Source organism: Aquarana catesbeiana, linkage group LG04 (assembly GCF_042186555.1).
Source record: "Aquarana catesbeiana isolate 2022-GZ linkage group LG04, ASM4218655v1, whole genome shotgun sequence".
NCBI lineage: Eukaryota > Metazoa > Chordata > Amphibia > Anura > Ranidae > Aquarana > Aquarana catesbeiana.
In genome coordinates this window covers 368,922,658-368,945,552 of record NC_133327.1, presented here as the reverse complement: position 1 = coordinate 368,945,552, position 22,895 = coordinate 368,922,658, and the positions used below count along the sequence as shown (strand labels likewise).

Genomic DNA, 22,895 nt, shown 5'->3' with positions numbered 1-22,895 from the left:
CACTCTTTACTGTTCCCTTTCTTTCCCTCCCCTGTTTGTTACCTCCCCCCCCCCTCCTTTCCTCCCTCCTTTCCTCCCTCCTCTCTTTCATTCGTCCCTATCTCTCCCCCATCCTCGCTCTCTCTCTCCTTTCCTCCCTTCTTTTTTCCCATCCTCTCTCTCTCTCTGTACCTCCCTCCTCTTTTTCTCTTTCCTTCCTTCTTCTCCTCCATCTCTCTCTCTCTACATCCTTCCTCTCTCTCGTCCATCTCCTCTCCCCTTCCCTCCCTTCTCTCTACTTCCGTCTCTCTCTCCTTTCCCCCACTTCTGTCTCTATCCCCTTCTCTCTTTCTTCCCTTCTTTCCCCGCCCCCTCTATCTGTCTCTCTCTCTCTCTCTATCCCCCTTTTCCCTTCCTCCCTTCTATTTTTCTCTTTCCTTCCTTCTCTCTTTCCTACCTTCCTCTCTCTCTCTATCCCTCCTCTCTTTCCTTCTCTTTTTCATTCCTCAATTTCTCTCCCCCATCCTTGCTCTCTCTCTCCTTTCTTCCCTTCTTTCTTTCCCTTTCCTCCCTTTCTCTCCCCCATCCCTTTCTCTCGCTATCTCTCTTTCTCTCTATCCCCCCCTTCTTTCCCCCCTTCCTCTTCCCCATCCCCCCTCTCTCTCATTCTCTCTCCCCCTCACTCTTTCCTCCTGTCTCTCTCTCTATCCATCACTCTCCTTCTCCCCTTCCCACTGTCCCCCTCTCTCTTTCCTCCCTTCCTCCCCCCATCTCTCCCTCTCTCTCTTCCCCTCCCTCATTTCCTTCCTCTCTTTCCTTCTTTCTTTCCTTCCCCCCATCTCTCTCTCTCTCTGCCATCCCTCTCTCTTTCTCCCCCTCTCCTTCCTACCTCTTTTTCTCCACCCCCCCCTCTCTATCCCCCTCCCTCCTTTCCTTCCTCTTCTCTTTCCTCTCTTTATCTCCCCCCTCTCTCTCTACCCAGCTCCCTCCTCTCCTCCCTTCCCTCTCTCCTTTCCTCCCCTTCTCTTTCTTCTTCCTTCCCTCTCTCTTTCCTCTCTTCCTCTCCCCCCCTCTCTCTCTATTCCTCTCTCTCTCTCTCTCTCTCTCTCTCTCTCTCCCTCTCTATCCCCCTCCCTCATTTCCTTCCTCCTCTCTTTCCTTCTCTTTCTCCCCCTCTCCTGCCTACCTCTTTCTCTCCACCCCCCCCCCACTTGCTCTCTCTCTCTCCCTATCCCCCTCCCTCCTTTCCTTCCTCTTCTCTTTCTTTCTCTCTTTCTTTCCTCCCTCCCCCCCTCTCTCTCACCCCTCCCCTTTCTTTCCTTCTCCACCTCTCTCTCTCTCTCTCTCTCTCTATTCCTCACTCTCCTTTCCTCCCTTCTCTCTTTCTCTTCCCACCCTTCCTCCCCCCATCCCTCTCTCTTTTATTTATCTCAATAAAGGGACAATTTGCACAAGGAAAATTTATAATCAAAAAAAAAAAAAATCCAGATTGTTGCTCCCCCGCTGGGAGATCTGATGGTGCCAAACAATTTCATTACAGATACTAAATTTTATACTGGAATTGTGCAATGTAAGAACAATTATTCTGGATCCTTCCCAGTAGTGAGCGCACAGATGACCTCATTGATATTACCTATAGGTCACAGATCTTCTGGCTTCACAGGGTTAAATGTACTCCATCTAAATATGATTAGAGTTCGGTACCCAGGAACATCCATTTCTACACATGTACTGTATGAGAAGAGACCCCCCATCATTCCATATACATTACAAATGGTTCCAGGAAAATATTTATGTTTGTGTGTAAATGATGTGTCCCCTTGGGGAGATTTGCCTTCACTTACTGTCTCAGAGACACAACAGGAAGTGAGAGGAAATCTTTTCAAAGTAAGGAAATTTGACAGTTGTCACCAAAACATGTCCCCATTGTAGGATTTCCCCTCTGGTCCTGTTTCGGTGGCAACTGTTACATTTTGGATTTCCATCACTTTCTGAGCGGATGGTCACCAGGATAAACAGAACAGGTGAATCCCCTAACTGGGGACTCAGCAATACCCAACCTGCACACACTCCAGCCACAACTAGAAAAAATGTTGGTCTTAGATGCTTTTTAACCACCTAAATCTGACCTCCGGTCTTCCCTCCAGTCTTGCACAGTTGTACCGGCTCCTCTCCTGGACTGAAATGGCTTACTCTGATTTCACTGCACAATGTGAGCTTCTCATAATGTGCATTAGAAGCTGCAGCAAGTCAGGCCCCATTCACAGCTTGAAGCTCCAAAAAACGATGGAGAAGAAAAAAATCAAAAAAGTTCTGGATCTTTTTTTATAACTTGGATCGGTCAGATTTTTTTTTTTTTTGTATTTTCTGCCCTTTTTTTTTCTCATAGGAATGAATGGAAGCAAGTTTTTGTGCACATTTGCAGGTTTTGTCGCACGTTTTTGTGTGATTATTTGCTCAAATGAAAAAATGCATAAAAACTAAGTACCGTATATACTCGAGTATAAGTCGAGTTTTTCAGCACATTTTTTTGTGCTGAAAGTGCCCCCCTGGACTTATACTCGAGTCAAGCACTTTTCTGCAGCAAAAAATTTCATTTTCCGAACCGAATTTGGGGCCCGTATCTCAGGGCCACTTTGTGCTAGGAACCCCAAATTTGGTGTGCAAACCCAGTGGAACTGGTACCACAACATAGCTGGGGTTCCTAGGACCAAGTGGCCCCGAGATACTGGGCCCCAAACCCGGTTCGGAAAATGTCATTCTCTGCTGCAGAAAAATGCTTGACATTTTCTGAACCGTTTTTTGGGGCCCTGTATTTTGGGGACACTTGGTGCTAGAAACCCCAGCTTTGGATATTTTATGATGCTAGTTCCACTGGGTTTGCACACCAAATTTGGGGTTCCTAAAACTAAGTGGCCCCAAGATACGGGGCCCCGAAGTTGGTCAACTGTGTCCATCTGCAGCAATGTCATTTCGGGACCCTTTGGGTTCAGAGACCCCAAATTTTGGCTGCAGCTAGGGGCATCTAGCAACCCTTAACTACCGAGTTTGAAGTTCGGGGGACCTATGGCTGCAAATGGGCACAGTGAGGCTGCAAATGGGCATTGTTGACCCTCTTTTCCACTTACAGTAGCTGTGCATTTCTCACCCTCGTCTTATACTCGGGTCACTAAGTTTTTCCCATTTTTTTGTGGTAAATTAGGGCCTCGACTTACACTCGGAACGACTTATACTCGAGTATATACGGTAGTAATAACATATGAACAAATAAATGTCAAATAAGTTACACAAATAACTAAAAATCATCATAAATAAAATAAATTAATAATATGTAATAATACATAAATACATTTAATTACCATATTTATTGGCGTATAACACACACCCCAAGTTTAGGAGGCAATTTTAAGGAAAAAAACTTTTAGGAGGGAAGTTTAAGGAAAAAAACTTACATTTAAATGCCCATCAATGCAGCCTTGCCCAGTGTCCATCTGCAGCCTTGCCCAGTATCTTTGCAGCCCAGTGTCTCTTTGCAGCCTCATTGCAGGAATTTAAAATTGGCGCCAATCTCCGCTGAGCGGAGCGAGCACCGCCGACATACACAAAGCCGAGTGTACTCGGCTAGTCTCGGCTCCTCTCGCAGTCCCGCCCCTATGATGGACATAACACAGGTCCAATGGCGGGACTGGGCGTGACTGTGAGCGGAGCCGAGACTAGCCGAGTACACTCGGCTTTGTGTATGTCGGCGGTGCTCGCTCCGCTCCGCTCACAGTCATGCCCAGTCCCGCCATTGGACCTGGGTTATGTCCATCATAGGGGCGGGACTGGGCGGGACTGCGAGAGGAGCCGAGTACACTCAGCTTTGTGTATGTCGGCGGCGCTCACTCCGCTCCGCTCACAATCAGTGGAGATCGGCGGGGATTGGAGTATAACACGCACCCACGATTTTCCCCTGATTTTAAGGGGAAAAAAGTGTGTGTTATACGCCGATAAATACGGTAACCCCTAACCGTAAAAATATTATATTAATTATTATTATTAATAAGTATAATAATAATAAATAAACACCCATACCCGAACAAAAAAAAAAAAAAATTATTATTATTATTATTTATTTATTTATTTATTTTGTGTTAGGGTGTTTAGTTATTAATTATTTTTTAGGGTTAGGGTTGGAAAGGTTCGTGTTTTTTCACCTTAATGCATCCTATGCATTAAGGTGAAAAAACACCTGGCAATGACGGGCCCCCCAGCCCCCCCGTTTTACTTACCTAAGCCCGTTTACCTGCTTGGCGTTGATTGGATAGATTGATAGCAGCGCAGCCATTGGCTCCCGCTGCTGTCAATCAAATCCAATGACGCGGCCACTGGAGGGGGCGGGACCGAGACATACACTCTGTGTCTATAGACGCAGAGTGTATGAGACGGTAGCACGCCCGCAAGGAAGCCCCCCCGGGAGAGAGCGCTTCTCCTAGGGGGTTATCTGATGCGGGGAGGAGCCGCGAGAGCCCCCGAGGGACCCCAGAAGAAGAGGATCGGGGCCACTCTGTGCAAAACAAGCTGCACAGTGGAGGTAAGTATGACATGTTTGTTATTTTAAAAAAATTAAAAATGAACCTTTACAACCCCTTTAAGGTTAGGGGTAATTATTTCTTTATTATTACTTGGAATTCATATATTGAATTTATTTATTTATGAATATTTTTACTTATTTGTGTATTTATTTTACATTTGTATTAGTTTATTATTATTATTCTTAGTATTAGTAGAAGTAGTAGTAGTAGTAGTAGTAGTAGTAGTAATAACACCCTAATCCTAACAAAAAAATAAATAAACAAAACTAACCCTAACCTAACTCTAATGCCGCGTACACACGGTCGGACTTTCTGGCCTACTTGGTCCGGCACACTTTCTGACGGACTTTGTCCGCCAGGTGCGCTGGACTTTAAAACGGACAGACAAGAAGCCCAGAAGACAAGAAGCCCAGAAGTCCGGACCTCTGCTGGCAAGAGAGCTACCTGAAGACAGCGGAGGAGCCGGCCGAAGAACTGGAACACCGGGAGAAGAGAGCGGAGAAGAACCAACCAGACGCCGGGAGAAGATAAACCGGAGGGACCCCCGAAAGCCGGAAGAAGACCCCCGAAGCCGGAGGAAGATCCCCCCCCCCCCGGAGATGTTTAATAAAATATTTTAAAAACCTGTGTAGTGTTTTATTATTTACACTTTTTCCCTAGGTGAATGGGTAGGGGTACCATGTACCCCATACTCATTCACATAGGGTGGGGGGGCCGGGATCTGGGGGCACTCTTATAGGGGGCTCCCGGATTCCGATAAGCCTCCCGCCCACAGACCCCGACAACCAACGGCCAGGGTTGTCGGGAAGAGGCCCTTGTCCTCATCAACATGGGGACAAGGTGCTTTGGGGTGGGGGGGCCCCGCAGGGCGCCCCCCTCCCCCAAAGCACCCACCCCCCATGTTGAGGGCATGCGGCCTGGTACGGTTCAGGAGGGGGGGCGCTCGCTCGTCCCCACCCCCTTTCCTGACCGGCCAGGCTGCGTGCTCGGATTGGGGTCTGGTATGGAATTTAGGGGGGACCCCACGCCGTTTTTTCGGCGTAGGGGGGGTTCACTTTATAATCCATACCAGACCTAAGGGCCTGGTATGACCCGCGCTCGCCGCAATAGGAACATTTGTTTTTCCTATTGCAGCGAGCGTGAAATGCAGTACCCTGCCCTCGCGTCGTATCTGGTCCGTTGGACCAGCATACACACGAGCGGGCTTTCCGTCGGAACCAGCACACAGACGAGCGGACTTTCCGCCCGAAACTGAGTCCAACGGAAAGATTTAAAACATGTTTCAAATCTAGGTCCGGCAGGCTTTTGGGAAAAAGTCCGCCGGAGCCTACACACGGGCGGATTGTCCAGCACACTCTGGTCCGCCGGACCAAGTATGCCGGAAAGTCTGACCACGTGTACGCGGCATAAGGGTCGGTTCACACTGAGGCAGCACGACTTACAGCGCGACTGCCGTTGTATAGTCACCGTGAGTGCTAGCTGCTGTTGTAGGTGGAGCGCTCGCTATATATATTGCTGTTTGAAATAAACAAATGTCTTTATATAATTTTTTGTTACTTCTTGTGGAATTAATACTGTGTTTTTCCATAAATGTTGCAAAGTTTTAAGCTGCGATGTGTTTGCTTACCTGGTTATTTAATACATTTCTGACAAGTTGCAAGTGAAGCCTCAGGCACTGGCATTCATCCCGGTAGGCTTCCAGGAAGTATTTGGAGCCAATGTCAAACCGTGGGCGCCGAAACATGATGTCAGTGATCACTTGTGCCAAGGCAGTTTTTTCTTCTGGATCACATACATGCTGGTAAGCTTCATAGTAACAATCTACCAGCTTGTTAAAAAGAAGACATACATGTTAGACATTAGAAATGTTGCTCTGTTGATTGTACAGTATGTGGAATACAGAGATAAAATATGAACACTTAATGCAGAAACTATGGTAAGCACCAAGCTGTACAATAGAGCTTCATTTGAACACTTATCTAGGAAATTCTACAAACAACTGCCAACATTTATTTTTGTGCTTTATGACAACGGCAGTATGCAACAATCAAAGCACTAAAGCAGGCATATAATAATGCTGTAGTGACAGATGTTTGTTGCCCACCCCATCCCCTGTGCTCCTAAAAAAAAACTTTAGCTAAATGCAAGACCAAATAGATTTTTTTTCTTGTACTGTATATGTAATATGTACTGTATATGTTCCAAAACATTATATTAAAGCACCAGGACCCCAACCCTAGTTTGTTTCAACACAGGAAGGGCAGCCCTTTTGTGCAAAGGATCCCAGCACAGGAGATGGGAGTATGCAAAAAAAGCTTATATTTACATTAGGGAGTATTAGTGTAAGGTTTAGAGGTTAGTGCTTGGGTTACAGAGAGAGTTAGTATGAGAAATAAATGGAAGAAGGCACTGTGAGAAAATTAGGGGGGGTTAGTGTGAGGATTACATGAGAAATAGTGTGGTGATTACAGAGGGCTATAGGGAGGGTTACTTTGAGAGTCTGTGTTATTGGGAGGGTAAATTTGAGGATTACAGTATAGGTTGGTGTTAAAGTTACAGGGAGGGTTAGTTAAAGGGGATTCTTAGGGTAGGGCTCTGCTCTCTGCACTTAAATCTACCTGCATTAAGGGACCTATAAATCCTTTCATTATTTACATTCTTTCCTTATCGCATCCTTTCCCTCTTAAGCATAGCAGTCATGCTGGTGAACATGTCGGAGTCCAGAAGGAATACCTGGCGTGGAAGCAGGTGGCAAGTACAGTGATTTTAGATCTCAGCTAGCTATATAAGACATTTGGGTGTCCCAGCTGAACTTGCACCATACTTACTCCCCCTAGTGGACATTTTTATACATTATTTTTTAAATACTTGTAGCAATAACTCACGGTGGAGCTGCTGGTTTAAAGCGGGCTGTTACTGTCACTTTTGTTACCTCAATTTCACCAGAACTGGGTCTAGGGTCCCGTTTAGCTTAATACCAGACAATGTAGGCACTGGACACTTGAGTATCTTTTCCAAGGTTTTAATAAAGAGTAACTGAAGGAAGTAGCAGGAAAGAGGTAGAAGAAGAGTTGCAGGGAAGTTCAAATACCTTTTCTTAGTGTAGTATTAGGAATTGGAATCTTGTAGATGAATGTACTCTCCTTTTAGAGTTGAATCTTTGCCCGCTTGGATAGGTTTCTCTCACTAACCTAGCAACCGATACGCAGCACGAACAAAAGTCTCTGCCAAAAGACTTGAATGTAATGGAAACCCGTACGATCCTCTGCCACAGGATGTAATGGTTTATGATGAACAGCAAACACAGCACTAGAACCTTTAAGCTGACCAGGCAGTACTATGCAGTAGGTTAACTTTAGGATGCGTCCTCCAACTGAGTCACCAGGCCCCTCTCCAGACCAGCACTCTGCATGATCCTTCCATGACGGGTCCTCCCCTGGGATCTTCTCAGTTGTCCAGCTTCTTCCCGTAGGACAGACAGCACAGGACCATTTCTTTGCCGCTGTGGTAGGCCCCAGACAGGCTTCTGGGCCCACCCACACGCTGCAGTAACGTGGTCCTCCCGGTCGGAGGACCACGAGGTAGTACTCTTAACACATACCTGTCGGCCAGGAGGGCCAGCAGGTGGAACGAAAGAGAACCCTAAAACATGGCGTCTGTCCCATAAATACCCTCTCCCAGAATGCAACTCGGAGGACCACCTCCACAGAGTTATCTCCGGGGCAGAGGAGCACTTATACACTTTAACGTGTTACCTTTCCAACACCGGCCCATGGCGACAACGACACCCACAGGTACAGTGTGAAACTACATGCAACACAGCCAAACTGGAACAGAGGCTAAATCTGACTATGTATGAACAGGTAACCTACTAAACTTACCTATAAGCAGTAGATTGAAAAATCTACCAGCGCTACATACTGTATCCCTGAGTCCTTGTGCCTCCTCTGCATCGGTTGGCGAGCCGCTAATTGTGACCTGTGGGTGATTTTCCATCCTCCTTCAATTCATCCATATCCGCTCTTCCATCGCTGTACTAGCCTTGAGCTTGTAGGGGTAGTCCCCGAGTGTGGTGGTTACATCCCTGGCACTCAAATACTTCCTGATAAAGCCGAATTTGGCAAAACACGTTGAAGCAAGAGCATAAAGGAATTGAACTCTCAGAGAATGTATCTGCATCTATCATTCATGCTGTATACGAGTGACTCAGAATATGGGTTTTCTCTTTTTTGCTAACATTGGGTTATTAACTGTTGATCCTATGTTTATGTGCACCCTAATATTTCCACTCCTATGTGTAATTTGGTCAATACACTTTAAAACCCTCTTACCAAAGGTTGTAAATGAATGCACAACAGAAACGATGGCACTACATCTAAGGATAAAATATTTTGGCCATGTACTGCAAAGGCTGGGCTCAGTGAAAGAAAGATATTGTGATATGGGGAAAATATAAAGAGTAAAAAAAGAAGGTGACAACAGAGGATAAGGTAGATTGACAGTATGACAAATACAACGACCATGAAGCTGCATGAGCTCAGGGTCGAGTCGGATCTGACCAAATGACAAGCAACAACAAGCTGTCTACCTGCTGCTTGTTTTCTAGCAGAGCGCATTCCCAAGTCCACAGGTTAAGTAGCAGGGCAAAGCGATCCACATTAATGTGAGCCCAGTCAGCGAGATTCACATCACCAACTTCTCTTTTACTTGCTTTGAAATCTTAAGAAACAAAAACAAAGACAAAACTGAGAGTTCTTTAGAGGATGACATGCTGAAGAAATCAAATGGTTCTTGAGCAACAACCAACGCTTATTTTATTTACATGTAACTTATTGGCCAAGTAAAACCGTTTACTAGTAATGGCATATGATGGAATAGTTATCAAAAATCACCTAACTAGTATAGGAAACAAAGCAAATCATTGTGTTCACCGCAGTTTTGATATGTTTACATGCACTTCTTCTTTATTGTACTATAGCATCAAGATGAATTTGTGTTTACAGAATCATAAACTCCAGCACACTGCATCAGAATAAAGCATAAAGCATACTTCCACAGGCACACACTATTTATAGTGGCACACAAATGGTAGTTAATTTACTATTTTGTGAACTATTGTCGACGTGCCACCAGCTCACAGCAATGCGCTGGTGGTCGCCAGGATAGGGAGGAAAATCTCCCCACAGTCCCCCACTGAGAACAAAGACAATCCAACAAATATTCTAACCCTTCCACATTTTACCTTAAAACAAATAAAAGAAAAAGTTTTGGTTGAAGTTCTAGTCTGAGGGAAATCTTTCAATACTGAAGTATTGACTTGCCACTGCCATCTTGGTTTAAAGATGCAACCTCTTGGGCTTGCTATACTAGTCCTTTTTACACTAGTCAGTAGTCCTGACTTCGCTGACTGCATCTTTGTTCCAGGTCAGAATAAAGATAATAGAACCAACCCAAATGAAATGCAAATCAACAGTAATATTACTCATATTTCTCTTCTGACAGGTATGCTTTCTGTGGAAAAATTGTCTATTTTTTTTCTTTTAGAATAAGATATATATATATATATATATATATATATATATATATATAAAATGACATTATGACCACACACGTTTAATTCTACCACCCAAACCTTTGAAGCAATATCAATCAACAAGAGCAAACCAGATCATTTAACTTCTATGTGCCACAACAGGACAGGGAGACCTACTCTATTAGGGTAATGGTTTACCAAAACTTTACACAATTTTCTGAACAGATAATAGATGTTGTTCAGGCATCACTATCATACTGAAACAAAGTCATGCGCTATATTAGTGATTATAGTAATCTTTTAGAAGGACACAGGTTAATATTTAATGTTTTAATGTTGTTGGTACCCATTACATACAAAGGTTCATTTACTAAAGGCAAATAGGCTGTTCACGTTGCAAGGGAATTCACCCCGGAGCTTAGTGAATGTGGTGAAGTTTCACTTTGCAAAGATTACCCAATCATACGCAAGGAAAAAAACAGCATTTTTACCTGTACATTATTGGATAATGGAACTTATCAGAGTTTCACCTCATTCACTAAGCTCTGGGGTAAATTCCCATGAAAAGTGAACAGACTATTTTCCATTAGTAAATCTACCCCAGAGTTACACAAATAGGCTTTTCATTTTGCACGGGAGTTTGCCCCAGAGTTTGGTGAATGTGATGTGGTGACTATTTGCCTTTAGTAAACCCACCCCTAGGTCTATTTGTTTGGAAATGAATGTAAAAAGTGTAGCGCTAAAAAACCATGTGAGTAATTTGTTACATATAACCATTTAAAGTGTTGGTAACATCAAGTGCAAACATTATCTCAAAAAGCTAGAAATACAAATATATACTATATCTGAGATGAAAAGGTGGATGAAATGATAGGATTATTACGGTGCCCAGGGATTTTTTACGAGAGACAATTAGTTAAAATTGAATTGATTTTATTACAAAAATTATTTAAAAAAAAACACAAGTTAAATGCATTTCATTTACAGTGCAGGTACATATAAGAGCATATGCATATATGTTACAACCAGGTGAAGAAATAGAGTAAGTCCCTACTAGTTTCGCCAAAACCTTGGCTTCTTCAGGGGATAGAGTGGGTTGTAATTCTACAAAAAAAGAATTAAAATTAATAATCAAATGTACAATGAATACATATACTGAAAGCAATATCATGCGAAACACCAGCAGAAGTGCATGGAAACTACACAGTGGTGCCCAATCAATAAGTCCCAGCCAAGATGAAAAGTGGTATCAACTGTGAATCGCACATACCTGCCCAGGGGACCACCGGGGGGCCGCACGGAGGACCTCCAAAGTGGGGGCCAGCTCCCCGCTACCTTAATGTGGCTCCAGGGGGCTTAGTAAGAAGTCCTAGAGGATAACTGTAAAATTATATAATTAAATATGGCTCTATAGCTCAGTTTATAACAGTAAGGGGAAAAAAGGACAAAAAAGGTCCTCAAAAAACTCACCAGCATCAAAATATATAAGTAATAAGATAAAACCGGGACGCTAGAGGGATCGCTGAGGGTAAGTCAATCACTGCTAAATCTGAAGATTAGGAAAACGAAATAAAAGAAAAAAGAAAATATATGTAAGGGTCGCCAGCAGCAGCAAGGGTGAAGAAACAACAAAGGAGTGTTAGATCATCTAAAGCAGACTCATTAAAAGATCCTACCTGTCAAATCAGCAGAGTAGACTAAACTGCAGATAGGGAAATCAGTTGCTGCACAGTGGAGCATTGTTTCTAATAGAAATGTGTAATACACCACATCTACGGTGGTGTATGGACCAAGAAAGTGCAGCCAAAATACCTAGATGAGGCAAGATGATAGAGTAACTTAGTACCATGATATCTAGTCCCTGTGTATAAAGAGTCATGTGGCAATTATGCCTTGGGGTTCGATGCGATCGAAGCAGCGTCCCGGTATGTCCGCAAACACGGACAGTTACTACACATATTTAAAGCCCCCCACCTAATTGGCTAAAGCTCTTCAGCCAATTAGGAGCGGACAAAAAACGACCCGTGCGCCTGTGTAATAGGCCTTATCTAGGTATTTTGGCTGCACTTTCTTGGTCCATACACCACCGTAGATGTGGTGTATTACACATTTCTATTAGAACCAATGCTCCACTGTGCAGCACCTGATTTCCCTATCTGCAGTTTAGTCTACTCTGCTGATTTGACAGGTAGGATCTTTTAATGAGTCTGCTTTAGATGATCTAACACTCCTTTGTTGTTTCTTCACCCTTGCTGCTGCTGGCGACCCTTACATATATTTTCTTTTTTCTTTTATTTAGTTTTCCTAATCTTCAGATTTAGCAGTGATTGACTTACCCTCATCGATCCCTCTAGCGTCTCGGTTTTATCTTATTACTTATATATTTTGCTGCTGGTGAGTTTTTTGAGGACTTTTTTTGTCCTTTTTTCCCCTTACTGTTATAAACTGAGCTATAGAGCCGTATTTAATTATATAATTTTACAGTTATCCTCTAGGACTTCTTACTAAGCCCCCTGGAGCCACATTAAGGTAGCGGGGAGCTGGCCCCCACTTTGGAGGTCCCCCGTGCGGCCCCCCGGTGGTCCCCTGGGCAGGTATGTGCGATTCACAGTTGATACCACTTTTCATCTTGGCTGGGACTTATTGATTGGGCACCACTGTGTAGTTTCCATGCACTTCTGCTGGTGTTTCGCATGATATTGCTTTCAGTATATGTATTCATTGTACATTTGATTATTAATTTTAATTCTTTTTTTGTAGAAATACAACCCACTCTATCCCCTGAAGAAGCCAATGTTTTGGCGAAACTAGTAGGGACTTACTCTATTTCTTCACCTGGTTGTAACATATATGTATATGCTCTTATATGTACCTGCACTGTAAATGAAATGCATTTACTTGTGTTTTTTAAAAAATAATTTTTGTAATAAAATCAATTCAATTTTAACTAATTGTCTCTCGTAAAAAATCCCTGGGCACCGTAATAATCCTATCATTTCATCCACCTTTTCAGCTACTTATTGGGATGAGGTGTCTTATTTAATTAATAGACACACACACCACCAACTCCAAACTTTTCACTATATCTGTGATATGTACATAAATATTGTATTTGTAACATCAAATATCAATAGTGCAATAGGTATTTCAATATGCCAGAAATACAAATGTATACAGGGGGTCCCCTAGTTACAAACATCCGACTTACAAACGACTCCTACTTACAAACGGAGGGAGACAACAGGAAGTGAGAGGAAATCTACCCCTAGGAAGGGAAATTCTCTCCTGTAAGAGCTATTTTGGGGAAAAGGTACCTCCACTGATGCTTTATCACCAAGGCTTGTTTCCACAACAACCCAAAATTTTCAAAATCCAATTGTCATTGGGACAGAAAGTGCAGTGAAATCTTCTGAACAGGGGCACACACAGCAAAACAAATGTTACAGGGGTGTTAACCCTTCCCTATGCTTTCCAAAAAGCTTAAAAATAGTTTTTTTGACTGGAGCTACACTTAAAAAATGTACCTTTTCCGACTTACAAACAGATTCAACTTAAGAACAAACCTACAGTCCCTAACTTGTTTGTAACCCGGGGACCCCCTGTACTATATCTGAAACATGTACATAAGGAAAATGTGTAATATATAACCACAATATTACGTTTTTTAAAAAAAATATAAAAAACGTGAATAGAATACCACAGTGAAAAAAGGGTAAGTGTAAATACAGTGCAAAACGACAAATCCAGTGATCAAACACTAAACATCTTAAAAGGTAAAGTCCAGAGTGTAGCTGATAAATATGTTATAAGTAACACGGTCCATTGGTGGAAGAATGATCAAAAACACACTGGAATGGACATTCATCAAACGCCAGTACCCAAAGGAACCAATATAGTGAAAGAGCCACCACCAATGAACAAAGGGAGGCTTACCAGATGTCGATGACTTGGAGAGGCTTATACCACCCAAGTCATAAAAGCTTTTTGATCAACTGGCTCAAAGGGTACGCCTGGCTGGGCAGGTACAACAAATCCTAGGAATGGATCTACAGCTTACCACGACCGCTGTCAGACATCCACTTAAAAGTAATAATGTTACCAACACTTAAAATGGTTATATGTAACAAATTACTCACATGGTTTTTTAGCGCTACACTTTTTACATTCACACATATTGCTTTTGGTCTATAGCTGTGTTGGCTGCTATTTTTACCTTTAATTTACACAGCGCTGTATATCTTTTTCCCTTTTTTTACATATTCGTTTGGAAATGTCTGACATGTTTCTGTGTTCTGCTTTAACAGACTTTTCAAAATAGTTTCCTGAATCTTAAGCCTGCATAAAGTATACAATATCGCAGCAGATACAATGAGAGTGACCATAACTTATGCTAAACTCACTTCTTTCTTTCTCAATGAAGAGAGTTGCTAGAAGCAGTAGCTGATGTTGTAACTCCTGCAGATCATCAAATGCCACATCATACACTATGAATGCTCCTTTTTGATCCTGAGTGTGAATGATGCCATCTTTAATTATGTAATAGTCATTATGATTCTCCACGTCCGAAAACTCCATGAACTGTACACTGTGTACCTGTTAGTGGAGATACAGATGCCATATAAGAGATAAGACCACAGAGTATTGCAAGATAGGGGTATAAAATTAGTAATTAGTACTCCAACCCACCTTCTGTTGTTGTACATAAAGATATCCCCACCTCTAATGATATTCCTTAGACTTGCAGCTGATCATATAACACGTCAGATGTGTGTACATTAAAATTGCACTTATCTTGGTTAAAGGCAAGCTCCAGTAAAACATGAACTAGCTTAATGGATACAGGCAATATGGTGAATACTTGTCATAGTGGCATTCATCTACTTCAAATGACTGGCGGCCCATCCATATGGGGGAGCATGGGCGCTGCCCCCCCCCCCCCCCATGCATGCGTCCGGCCCCCTGATCTACATGCACTGTTTGCCGCCCCCCCCCCCCCCCCCACAAAAAAAAATATATACCACCGGCCGCCACTGCTGTTGTCTAGCTAAATCCATATGGAGACTTTTGAATAGCCCTGGAAATAAGCCTATAATAATACAGCCCTTGTTGCCCTGGCTACATACATTGCCCTCTCTTTGAGCCCAACTCCGATTTGTTAATGTACGTAGAAACATGAAAGGGAGACGGCAAAGTAACAAGAAGTTGCAGTGCTTCCCAGGAAGATATATAAGAAGCCTCAGGAATTTGGCTGCAAGATTTAGTAAAAAACTTGAATTAGGCTAATCAATCAAGCATAGATGTAATTCTGTCTGTAAAGCAACAGCAGTTTACCAACTATTGTTACTTGCTGCCTGAATTTGCTCTATCCTTTATAAATACACATTCCTACCATAATCACATCATATTCTAGTTTATCAGACCTTATTCCTATAAATGTCAGTGGCAGAATTTTTTTTTTTTATAGTCGTGGCCTAAAACACACAGTGCAAACATGACATGACAAAGGACTAAATTTCACACTAGAACTTTCTCATCACAAAAGAAAATGCACTGCTAAATCGCAATGTACACTATATTGTCAAAAGTATTGGGACACCTGCCTTTACACGCACATAAACTTTAATGGCATCCCAAACTCGTTCATCTTTATAGACCTTACTTTGTAAACTGGTCCAAATCCTTTGGTAGAAAGGGGATTATGGTGTGGGATAGTTTTTCAGGGGTTGAACTTGGCCCCTTAGTTCCAGTGAATGGAACTCTTAAGGTGTCAGCATACCAAGACATTTTGGACAATTTCATGCTCCTAACTTTTTGGGAATAGTTTGGGGATGGTCCCTTCCTGTTCCAACATGACTGCCCACCAGTGCCCAAAGCAAGGTCCATAAAGACATGGATGAGCGAGTTTAGAGTGGAGGAACTTGTCCTGACCTCAGCATGATAGAACACCTTTGGTCATGAATTAGAGCGTAGACTGCGAGCCAGGCCTTCTCGTCCAACATCAGTGCCAGAACTTACAAATGCGCTTCTGGAAGAATGGTCAAATATTCCCATAGACACACTCCTAAACCTTGTGGACAGCCTTCCCAGAAGAGTTGAAGATGTTATAGCTGCAAAGGGTGGGCCACTTCGATATTGAACCCTACAGACTAAGGGGTTTATTTACTAAAGGGAAATCCACTGCACACTACAAGTGCACTGCAAGTGCACTTGGAAGTGAAGTCACTGTAGATCTGAGGGGAATCTGATAGAAATTAGGGAAAGCTCTGCTGATTTCTACCATCCAATCATGCGCAAGCAAAAATGCTGTTTTTTTACTTTCTTTGCATTTCCCTCTCGGTTCTACAGTGACTGCACTTCCAAGTGCACTTGTAGTGCACAGTGGATTTGCCTAGTAAATAAACTCCTGCCATTAAAGTTCATGTGTGTGTAAAGGCAGGTGTCCCAATACTTTTGACAATATAATGTATATGTGTGCTTAAGGCATATATCGGGGGGGGGGATATATATGATGTAAATATGTACAATACATGCACATTTCCCTGTGTTTTATCTCTTTAAAGATGCACTCAGCTCCTAAGGTTTATTGTGGGCTGACAGCACACAGCATTGTTGTAGACAAAATGGTTTCAGACATGCTCAGTTGTCTTGTGCAAAACTTTTTTTCACAAGACAACTTTTTTTTGCAAAACTTTTTTGCAAAACTTCTCAAACCCTCCCCCTATTCTTTTCTCCACAGCATAGAGACTAATTATTCTGTGGCCCAAATATAAGAACTTAGATGGTTCATTAGACCCCTTAAGATAACACAATAAAGCCGGACATAGGTGTTTTTCATTTCTGCAACCACGTTCCAGGAGAACACACAGTGATAATTGCTAGCAGTAGCAGCTATAGCTGCTGGCAATAATCGCATGAAAAATCTGACATGCTGGTTGTACCCAAGTCGATCGATGGATCGACTTGGGTACAATCAGCCTGCCCATACATGGTTCAAATCTCAGTCAGTCCCTGCTAAGCTGGCTGAGATTTGAACCGTCTATGGCTGACTTAAAGTGGAGTTCCACCCACTTTTACAACTCTTCAGCATCCCTCACTAAACTGTGCACTGTAAACGAATTGGATATTTTTTTTTCTCAGCACCTACTGTATATCTGCTGAATTCATTTTTCACTTCCTCCTCCCTGGCCGTGGCTCATCGCATCATTTCCTGTTTGCAATGCCTTCTGGGAAGGGGCGGCAACTTCCTCTTACACTGCCGTTGCTATGGAAACCTGACCTGAAACCTATTACATTGCTTGTGCTGCACTGAGCATGTGCGAGATTTGCAAGGATGAGATCCAGGAAGAAATACAGTCTGGCTTCAGATTCCCACACTTAAGATGGCCACGGCCTGCTGTAAGTTTATAAAATAACAAACTACTGCTATAAACTAACAAAACAGACCTTAGTTTACAGACTAACTTTACTAGAATACATTAAGCTTGTGTATTATATGGGTATTTTTATTTAAAAAGTATAATTTCGGCTGGAACACCACTTTAAAGGTGCACAGAAGTTTCTGACAAGATCAACAGATATTTTTGCACAAAATGCATCCATTGGTATATTTAACAGATCATTATTAGGGTTTACATGCATTTTAAGTTTCTTCAACAGTAAATATACTCTTATCTCAATATCAAATAACTGCTGTTATCTAAGGATTAGCCTGACAAAAGATAGCTAAATAGTGGGAAAAGCAATTGCTTGAAATACGCCTTTGAGAGGAATACCTTGAAATCAGCTGGGGTTTGGTGCATATACTGATGAGATCTAAGTCCTCCTGGGACACCTAATCCTCCCTGGGCTGCAGTTACCCAACTTGTCTCTTCTCCAGCACAGCGTTCCAGATTTCCGGAATTACTTACAAGACTGGAGTTATCAATTGTCAGTGTTCTCTCAACTGACCGGAAATAATTTAGATGTCCAAGGCAGGTGCGCTAAAGTCAGGGATGAAACGAAAAAGGTCATGTTCAATTTTATAAATTCTGCTTTTAAAATGATCAGTCACAGAATTGTATATTACCATACCCCAGTCAATATAATATCTACAGATGTTAGCACTGAAACATGGCATGTGTATACACTACAAGGTGGTACTGCATGTGCTTCAGTTGACTGCAGAACCAAACTCACATACTACATAGCATTATTGTATAGAATTACTATATAGTATGTATATTGCTGTGACTTGAGCCTTTGCTGTTGGTGTTTGCCACCTGTACAGCTTAAGGACACATGTTTTGTCTACAATCAATGAATGTCACTAATAAAATGTAGTAGAATTATTGGGAAACTGAATAGCTGCAGCTAACAGGCCCCTTTCAGCATAATATGAGAGTGTTTGCAAGTGGAAAGACCACAGAGTATGAATAACAACCCCAATTCATGCAGATGAGGACATTTGCATTAAATGGTATAACTGTCCACAAATGGCTTGCCATATCCTCAGAACAAAAGGAAAAATGGGGATGCTGACCATAGCAAACATTTTATCACTTTCAGTGGAAAAGTGCTAGTTAGAATATGATTGATATGGACAACACCTCCGCTTTAGTTTTCTTGGTTATGCAGAGATTTAGAGATTTTCTAAATGGGATCTAATACGTACAAAGACCACATAATTACAGATAATTGAGTGATCTTTGTGTATTATCTATTTAACAAATAAGTGTCATCATTAACCAGGTCAAACAAAAACAAAATATATAACTTGTATACCAACCTGCAGGACTACTTTTTAATTTTAATGCAGAAAAACACCAACCTTTGATTTGTTTGTAAAAATAACTATATCATGCTCTGCACCAAAAACTTAAAGTATATGTCCAGCAAATGTTTTTTTGTTTTTGTTTTGGATAAAGTGGAGAAGGATTAGAACCCCTCATGGGTTTACACTGCTATCCAAGAATTCATTAGAGAAATTTCCCTTACTTATTTGTCACAGTGATAACAATAATACAAAACTTCTGCGCCCCCTATTACTGAGGATGAAATTGAACTTACCATCAAATCACTACCTACCCATAGGGCTCCAGGACGATGGTTTACCCTATGAGTACTATAGGACCTTTCTTCCCTTGCTGGTTTTCTGTATGTGTAAACTTTTTAATGCTTTCCTTCAGGACACCCCTATCCCCTCGGATATGCAGAGATCTTTCATCACCGTGATTCCAAAGCCAGAAAGCCAGAAAGATCCTTCCCTCTGTTCTAGTTACAGGCCCATAGCTCTTTTAAACTCTGAACCTATTTTTTTTTTACCAAACTCCTATCTGCCCACCTGAATACGATACTCCCATCTCTGATTCATAAGGACCAGGTAGGTTTTGTCCCCTTCTGCCAGGCCGGAGACAATAATAGGATATTTATAGATCTGCTTGATGTTGCGAACTGAGAAGGCATGGCATCCATACTACTCAGCCTGGACGCGGAAAAGGCTTTTGACCGCCTTGGTTGGCTTTCCTTTTTGCTACCCTAAGTCATACGGGATTTAAGGGGCCTTTCTTACAAGCGGTCCATCATCTCTATAATAATCCAACATCCCAGGTGAAAAAGCCTTTTGCCCTTTCTTCCCCCTTTCCCGTTACAAACGGCACCCAGCAGGACTTCCCGCTTTCCCCCTTACTTTTTGCATTATGTGTTGAACCTCTGGCAGTGACTATCTGTAGATGCTCGGACATTCGGAGCATATCGGTCCGAGGGAGGGAATTTAAAATCTCACTGTTTGCAGACGATATCATCCTCACCCTAACCCAACCTAGGTTCTCCCTGTGACGAGAGTCACGTTGGGTGGGTGGCTTGTGGAACCCAGCTTACCTTGGGGAGCTCTGGAAAATCTGTGTCCAGCTCCCCCGCCCCTCCTATGTGTAAATCACCCTGTGTCCATTAGGGGCACAGGGTGACCGAAAACCCCAGTCTGATCTGAGCTAGTCAGACTCGCTGTACAGCCAAACTGGAATGTTGTATATATGTATACATTGTGTGTTGTCTCATGCTGTTAAGACTCTTTGCAGGGATCGTTTGGGGTGTGGTTGTATTACATTGTTCTATTGTGGCTGTCTGCCTTGGGAGAAAAGTATATTATGGGATGTATGTCTATGTGGGGGGGGGATATCTCCAGCAGCCCCTCCCTGCTGATAAGACTGTTTACTGATGAGAAGTTTGAATACACCTGACCTGTGTGTCTATTGTTACTGGACAGTTTATCCCGCCCTGAATGCAAAGGGACGGGTTGTCCCTAAGTATTACCTCTCTGTACATGTGGTTGAATAAACAGTCTGTTTTCACCCTGCATTGAGTTTTGGCTAATGACTGGGTGCTCAGTGGGATCTTGGATCGTGTGGTACCGGACACTGGAAGCAGACTCATCTTGAGTACGGGGGTTCCTTCCTGGGACCTGTAGCCTCCGTTAAGATATCGATACTCCCCAAGCTTTTATATCTCTTTCAAAGTTGCCCATACCAATTCCCTATGCACACCTGAAAAAATTGCAGGCAGATTTGTTACAATATGTATGGAACTATAAGCGCATAGGATCCCCCGTTCGGTGCTCATGACGTCACGCTCTGACAGTGGTTTGGCGTTCCCCAATTTTATAAAATACGATCAAGCGACCCAACTTCAAGCAATTGCTTCTTGGTTTACCCAACGTTCTTTTAATAAAATGGAGGAAATCGAGAAGTTGTGGCTAGCCCCAATACACCCTAATAGTTTACTTTGAAATGCGAATGCAGAGGTAGCCCCTAGTCGACTATGGGGACTTTTTCCCACCTCAGGATGCTTTGCATGCGCTATCCCATCAACATACCCTCTCCTATAAAAAGTCCTTGATGACCTCCTTCCTGTACAGCCCTGAGATGCCTACCAGCCTCATTTACTCCATGTCCTCTCCCTGGGCATCAAGGAATCTATTCCATTTTGGTCACTTAGTGGACCCAAACTGCTACCATTTGGTAAATTACAGGATAAGTTTGATTTACCCCGCCAGGTTTTCTATGGATACTTACAGATCCGTCAATATGCCCAATCTATAACCCCTAATCTGCTATTCTCCGTGCCTTCCTCTTTTGAGCATATTATCGTAGAAGGCACAGCATGGAGGGAAATTATATCTGATATTTACAAACTATTGAATGACTACTCCATCCAAGTCCAAGGTAAACATTCTTACATGCTCCGCTGGGAGAGGGTGTTAGGAGACGAGTTATCTCTTGTCAGACTTCACTTACCAGACCGGTGAGTCCGTTAGGGCAGAGGGTGGTCTCCCATACGTATCCTACTCGCGGCCCCTGGTAGAGTGAACAGGAGGCACAGGAGTAAGGAATGGTAAGAGAGCCTGGTGAGGGATCCAGGTACTGGAGGGAAGAAGATCTTCAAGCAGCAGGTGGTATACTGGAGAACAAGCAAACAGATGCTGAGCAGGAGCAGAGCGGGTTGGTCAAGGCACAGGCAGGGTTCGGCAACAGGCAGGCAACACGGTACAATAGGAGCAGGCAGAAGCAGGGTCAAACAAGCCGAGGTCAGGTACAGGCAGCAATCAGCAAGTCAGGGGCAAGCCGGGTCGTCAGGAGATCTTGGAAACACAGGAACGCAGGAACAGGCAAAGGGAACTATGGAACTGTTGATCAGGCAGCACCGGGCAGAGTGCAGAGCAGACCTAAATAGGCTGATTGGCACCATAGCCACACACGCGCGCATGCCGATGCACACCGGCGCACGCACGAGCGCGCACACGCGTGCCCCCGAAGGCCAGTGCGCACACCAGGGCCCACAGGAGCAAGCACACCAGCGCCCATAGGAACATGCACAGCGGCACGCACAGGAACGCGCACGCCAACACGCACTGGTGCACACCGGCGCGCACCAGCGCAGCCAGCACCGCGGCCAACAAGGTAACCTCTCTGACAGTGCCCCCTCCTTAAAGGCAGCCTCCGGATGCCCAGCTGAGCCAGTCTGGGGGCATGGGCATTTTTGAACGCTTGTAAAAGTTCCTGGGCATGCAAATTGCTCTCTGGTTTCCAGGAGTTGTCCTCCGGTCTATACCCTTTCCACTTGATGAGATACTGAATTCTGTTGTTCCTCCTCCTGCAATCCAAGATTGCTTCAACTTCAAATTCCTCTTCGTTATCAATTATGATTAAGGTTTAGGTGGGCCAGTAGTACGGCCAGTAAAGGGATTCAAAATAGTAGGCTTCAATAGGGATACATGAAAAACCGGATGCACCCTTAAAGAATCAGGCAGATCAAGTTCATACGTAACGTCATTTATCTTCCTTTTTATCGAGAAGGGACCCATAAATTTAGGACCCAATTTCCTTGAGGGACAGGCCATTTTTAAGTTTATAGTGGACAACCACACTTGGTTGCTGGGTTCTAGTATCAGCTCCCCACGCCTTTTTCTATCATACATCCTTTTGCTGTATTCCTGAGACTTAGCCATAGTTAATTGCAAAAGTTTGTTATTGGTGGAAAAAAAAATTAATGGTTTCAGAAACTCAGGTATTGAACTGGGTAAAAAAGAGGGATGGAAACCATAGTTGGCAAAGAGTGGTGTTTGGTTTATGGCGGAATGCAAGGAATTGTTGTAGGCAAATTTTGCAATGGGTAGCAAAGAGACCCAGTCGTCTTGAGAGAAAGCAGAGAAGCAGCAGAGGGATTGCTCCAAGGTTTGATTGGTTCTCTCAGTTTGTCCGTTTGTCTGGGGATGGTAAGCCGATGAAAATGCCAACTCAGTTTCTAAGGAACCACAGAGAGCCTTCCAGAACTTCGAG

At 43.2% G+C, this 22,895-nt stretch overlaps 1 protein-coding gene across 2 annotated transcripts in view; it reads right to left on the bottom strand.

The window, feature by feature from the left end:
* LOC141140175 (uncharacterized) overlaps nt 1-22,895 on the bottom strand; it is a 323,779-nt gene that overhangs the window by 185,972 nt on the left and 114,912 nt on the right. For both annotated transcript variants that reach the window (XM_073627054.1, XM_073627053.1), the window contains exons 14-17: nt 17,859-18,065; nt 14,487-14,679; nt 9,142-9,272; nt 6,181-6,381 (exon numbers count right to left, since the gene is read on the bottom strand). In XM_073627054.1, coding sequence (XP_073483155.1) covers nt 6,181-6,381; nt 9,142-9,272; nt 14,487-14,679; nt 17,859-18,065 — 732 coding nt within the window. The remainder of the gene's footprint in view (nt 1-6,180; nt 6,382-9,141; nt 9,273-14,486; nt 14,680-17,858; nt 18,066-22,895) is intronic.